The 6289-nt window shown below is 31.5% G+C and overlaps 1 protein-coding gene across 1 annotated transcript in view; it reads right to left on the minus strand.

Moving 5' to 3' along the window:
• Positions 1–483: 483 nt before the first annotated feature.
• The window catches only part of LOC117100250 (adhesion G protein-coupled receptor E4-like), a 13868-nt gene continuing 8062 nt past the window's right edge, over positions 484–6289 (minus strand). The window contains exons 2-3 of the mRNA XM_033239850.1: positions 2427–2633; positions 484–1159 (exon numbers count right to left, since the gene is read on the minus strand). Coding sequence (XP_033095741.1) covers positions 484–1159; positions 2427–2633 — 883 coding nt within the window. The remainder of the gene's footprint in view (positions 1160–2426; positions 2634–6289) is intronic.

Below are 6289 nucleotides of genomic sequence, written 5' to 3' on the forward strand. Positions count from 1 at the left end.
TATGTATATATACATATATATATATATATATATATATATATATATATATATATATTCAACAGATTTAAATACCACCAGACACACTCCACAATAATTACGGCTGCACAATACTTACGGCTCTCAACGAACGTAGTCTTGTAAATAAATGAATAAAGAAATTGTGTAATAAAATGCCTCTGGCGGGACTCGAACCTGCGACCTCCCGCTGTAAAGGCGAGCGTCATAACCATTAGAATTAAGATAATTTCCTATGCTTTTAATCCATTTTGTAATTCATATTATGTTCTCTGTCTTTTCACATTTATTTATATACCTAGATTCATATATTTTTCTACCACATGTTTCCTCTTTTGATAGCCCATTATTATCAATTATATTTATGCACTCAACTGTTTTTTGGTGCTTTTCATTTCATCAAGCTTTAAATTACATCTTTCTGCCTCTTGTTTTTGGCCAAATCTTTAGTTTTGCGTTAATGCGTGACTAAAAATAATGCATTTCATTCCATTTCTTTACCTTTGCAAATATGATGAGATTAGTAGAAATATCTTTCTTTGTGGAAGATCCTCGCATCGCTTTAGAGCTCATTTTAGTTTGGTAAATCCCGCACACTATAACGACAAACATAATGCTGTTTAAAGCAAGGATCGTTGCCATGGGAATACCTAAGAACATGAAGGTAGCAAATTCATCGGGTATCCAACAAACTGTTTCGTCACCGTAAAAGAATTTGATAGGTGCGTATTCCCAAATATGAAGAGTCATAGCGGCAGCGACAACCAAAACTGGAAGTCCCCAACAACAAAAGAAAGGTATTGTAATAGATTGTTTTCCACTGCGATGCTCTACAGCTGATTTTAAAGAACGGAACGATTTGAACAATACTATTGACATTATAAACATCCACATAAATGCCACCAACCACAGATAGTGCAAAAGTACAGCTAGAGCAACACATCCTAGTTTGGATTCAACTAAAGTTTTTGCCAACAACGTCCCAAGCTGTGCCAAAAACAATGCCGCCGCAATGTTCATTACAATTTTGCCAGAAATATTCCGAAGGTCTTTTTTAATGCAACGTATAATAAATGTCAAAAACAGACCAAGGAGTGAACAAGAGACTCCAACGACGTTCAAAATCTGCAAGGTTTTATCATAAATTATACATATGTATGCGCTCCGTTTTGAGAAAAGAAAGAGCAGACATAAACAGAGTCATTAAAAAATTCTGCAATCTCATCAATTATAAACTGACTACCGTTCGGCTTGTACATCCAAATTGTATTTTCTGTGACTTCAAAATCGTTGATGTTCAGAGCAATGAGTGGACATGTTGGGTCAGGTGAACGATCAAGACAATTTGATATGCTGACTTTAATCGGCTTTGCTGGTTCGCTTTCGATATTAAACGTCATTTCCACTCGATAATCACTTTCTGATATTGTGAAAGTTTTATTTTCGTCTGCCACTGTTACTGATTCATTAATTTTCTCGATATTTACCATATCCACATTTAAATCTAGATCATTACAATTTTCGTAATCATTGTGTGGCGTCATATTGTTTTTTGTATTTATACACACCTGAAGTATTGTGATATTTTCCAACAAATGTCTATTCTCGCTATTGATCTGTTGATAGATTATTTGGGTAATATTTTCCAACACGTCACAATGTGACGTATTTAAATAAATTGTATACATTATTGGAGGTTTACCAGAACTATAAAAATCGAATGAAACATTTTGAAAGTGTATCCATGATGTGAACCTAGTCAAAACATCATTGTTGGTAAAGTTATTAAGAAAGTTGTATCGTAACTGGATTCTGCTATCATGATTACATAAACATAGGAGTTTACTAGAGTATCCAGGATCTATTGGAAATTGTGCAGGTGCATGCATTTGAATATCAGTTTTTTTTTTATGCAGCCATCCTCTGTAAGGCGCTCGTCTTTTAGGCAAATGATTGTGATGCATTCGCCAGATTCTCCAATAAAAGGATTAAAGACTCGACCAGAATCGCAAAATCTACTCCCGAAGTGGTAAATTTCAACCGTGATGATTCGACACTTAAGGCTGAACCTGATGAAAAGTCCAGTAAAATAGTAATGGGCATGACACTGATTGTACGATATGATTTTTCTTCTAATGCACATGTTGCACACTTTTCGCATTTGATTTGTTGTGGGCTTATACCATGGCAACGTGCGCAATGTGTGTTTGCAAACTTCTTCCAAGACGATTGGTCATAAACTGTTGCAATGTATGTCTTGCATTTATATGCTAGTTCAGTATCGGGAAAATCAGATGGGCAATATTTTTTACCGGGTTTAAGAGGACAATATCTCTTACTATAGTGTTTAATTGGTTCATATTCATAATTGAAGGAAAATGGACAATCAATTGAGAGATTGTTTTTAAAACTAATTGGACTTGTGTGAGTCATTATTGGTATATCTTGCGGTATTTTTTTTATGTATTCCTTTGAACGGATATAAGAGGTTACGGCAATTGACAGTAACTTTCCATGCTACAATATCCGACATGGCTACGCCATTGCATAAAGCACAATATAAGTTTAGATAACCTACATTATAAGCGTCACTGACTGGAATATTAGAAGAAAATCGTCTTGATTTGGTTGTTCACAATTTTTGCGAACGTCTTCATCAACTGCTTTTAGACTACATTTGTTAATTAGGTAGTACGAATTATATTTACAGACAGTACGGTTCCATAACGCTATAGATGAGATCAGATATTTTTTATTATCGGTGCAATGTTTCCAGTAATCGTAACAGCAATCTCCATAAAGCTCACAATACGAGTCGCAGTGGCATAATGACTCGAAAAAGGAGGTTCCACATCTACCTTGACAAGTTTCATGTCTAGGACATCTCGTCATCATATCAACAGATTCATTTATTTCACGCTGGTCAATCAAATCTGTAAAGCGAAATCATTGAATTAAGAAGCAATCGCATATACAGTAATGGATAATCAGCTGAGAACAATGAAAAATGTAATATCAAAGTTCCCTGATATTTGTTAAAAGATTTTGGTATAATTTTTTTTTTGTGTTACCAGAACCATACATGAACCGAAAGATCCACTGGTTAATCTCATATAAGATAGTATAATACATGCAACCATACATACACCTGTCTCTTATACACATCTAGATGTGTATAAGAGACAGGCACAACAAATTTAACCGACTGTTTATTGGTTAATCACTTCTCAATTGAAAACATACCTTGTTTTTTTTTATATTTTAAAAAGGCATAGGACCCTCTTTTGGATGAATGGTCTTATTAATGCTATAAACCGAATCGTCGGTATTAAATCAAACTTTTTGAACATAATGAAGAGCCTTTATACAGACGTACGATGCAAAGTAATATTTGGCCATGTGGAAACTCAATATTTTAATATAGATGAAGGTGTAAAACAAGGTTGTACACTATCTCCCATTCTATTTTCAATATTTATTAATGAATTCTATACTATAATTAAAAATAAAAAACTAGCTGTAAACATGTTTAATGTTAAAATAGGCAGTCTGTTTTGGGCAGACGATGTGGTGTTAATTGCAGTTAATGATCGAGTATTGAATTTACTATTATAAATTTTTGGAGAATTTTTATAAAAATGAAAACTCTGTTTTAATTACGAAAAGTCCAAGGTTTTGATTACAGGAAAACTCGACTCGGCAATTATTATATTTCTGAAAGTGAAACTTATAAATATCTCGGAGTACACATTTCTGGATCATTATCCGATACACAACACATAAATGAAGTTATCAAAAAAGGCAATCGTATTTTGGCATATATTAAGTCAATGGGGACAAGGAAACTATTGGAATGTCTACTATCAATTAAGCAAGCTCAGTTTTTTTTTTTTTTTTTTTGCAATGGAAAAACATTGCAAAAAAAATGAAAAGATGCAATACCAAATGCCAAGGATTATACTTAAAGCCCTAAGGAATGTTGCGAAGGAGGTATTATACGGTGAATTGGGATGGCAAACTGTTACCTCAATTCAAAATTATTTTATTGTCCAATACTTTAATAAACTAAAAATTATGGAATATAACAAAGATCTCATTTACTTTTCAAAGCAATTTTTTATGTTCAGAAAAACATAAAATGGCAATGGTTAAAGTTTAATCAAGAACCTGCAACTGACTGGATCAGGCAATTTAGAAAAAAAAAAAGAAACAATGCCGATGATACCACATTATACTATTCTAATGAAAATATTGATGAATTGTATAGAACATTCAACATTGAACTACACAAGATTTGTGCCTGGTTCACTGCTAACAAACATTTAATAAACGCTACTAAATCAAATTACATACTGTTTCATACTCATCGTAAAAATTCTAAACTAAAAGGCATTAACCATAATCTCTTCTTAATAATACCATTTTAGAACGTAAAACAGAAACCCGTTTTCTTGGTGTTGTAATTCATGAAAATTTAAACTGGTCTACTCATCAAAAACATATTTCTAGCAAAATTTCAAAATATATTGGGATTATAAATAAGGTACAAAAGTACTTTCCTCAATTCATACTTCTTAATTTATACAACTCTTTCATTCTTCCACACTTACAATATTGTAATATTATTTGGGCAGCAGATTATCCTTCAAATCTTATGAAATTATTTAAATTACAGAAACGTGTTGTACGAATTATTTGTGTATCCCCTGCTATGTCCCATAGTGAACCCTTAGTTAAGAAACTGAATGTACTAAATATTTTTGATCTTCACAAAATCAAGGTCTTATCCCTTATGTACCAATATAAAAATCACTCATTACCAATTTCGATTTCAAATATCTTTAGCACAGGTAATACAGTTAATGTACATAATTTCGGAAAAACAAGAAGACTAGTCATTCCTTTTACGAGACTTACAAATACTCAATTTTTTGTTAAATTCTATGGTCCTAAATTATGGAATGAAATTACAGATGAAATCAATAGTTGCAATAATTTACTTTTGTTCAGAAAAGCTTTTAAAAAGAATATCTTTCAAATTATGCAGATATCATTTAAATCACATGTTCTATACCGTTCATTCGACAAAATTTTAAATTATATATATATATATATTTATATTACATTCTCTTTTGTTAAGGGATCATTTTGAGACAAGTTTTTAACTTCTAATCTGATTCCTAAATCGTAATTTATAGCTATTAATTGTTTACTTTCACATATTTCGATTTGAATAAATGTTTCTGAATGAATGAATGGATGATAAAGAATGGCTTATTAGAGCTCAAAGTAAATCATCATTGTCAGAATATTAAATGTATAAAGGAAATCCACACTTTGAGCAGTATTTGCTGGACAAATAAAAATTCAAAGTAATTAATTTAAAATTCAAAGCAAAATCCAACTGGTTAGATCCTGAAGGCCGCAATCAATCATTGTCTAATCATAACACAGGCACATGCAAACTATTAACCAAAAAGAAAATATAGAACATTTCATATTTGACTGTACTAGATTACATATTATTAGAGATATTACATATTCATAGGGACAGTTTCATGAAAATGGTTTAAGTGTATATGGACATAGTTTTAAAAATGAATCATAGCTATTTAAACGTCAACTTATGCTTGATGATATGTATATAGAAAATGTAATATTAGGACAATATTTTGATTTCCATTGTGAAGAATATGTAATTAATGCATGAAGAAATAGATTTTTTTTATGCTATCTACATTACCCTCCTAAACAAATTAAACTGTACTTTAGTTTTTCTCACTGTTAGTAGTTAGGTTTGTAGTCATTAAGTTGTTTGTTATTAAGCCGTTATTTATTGTTATCATTATTAATTATTTTAGTGCACACCTAAATTTCTCTTTATCATTTGAATTGTTAAAAAGAGGGGGGAGGGGAGGAAGAGTGGAAGGGAGAACATGAAAAGAAAGGAGAAGGAAAGGAATAAAAAAGAATATTATTAGTCACTTTTGGAAGTTATGGTTGTCTGACATATTCTTCAATTTACAAGGACTTTTTTTAGGTGTGTTCCAAATTTAAGAACAACAAATGAACATGTCTTAGTGCAATGACTGAGTAATTCACTAAAATTTGGACTGCTCCCTTCGGCTAGGCTCCGCCTTGTCGAGTTGGGCAGCCAATCTCTTAGTCATGGAATATTCCTTTCATTGTACTCATCATTAATGTTTACTTTTCTATCATTTTAGATTCGTTTTTTTTTTTTTTTTTTTTTTTTTTTTTTTTTTTTTTTTTTTTT

This window comes from Anneissia japonica, unplaced genomic scaffold (genome assembly GCF_011630105.1).
Source record: "Anneissia japonica isolate Jap-2015-1 unplaced genomic scaffold, ASM1163010v1 scaffold6788_len1366326_cov149, whole genome shotgun sequence".
In the NCBI taxonomy this organism is placed as follows: Eukaryota; Metazoa; Echinodermata; class Crinoidea; order Comatulida; family Comatulidae; genus Anneissia; species Anneissia japonica.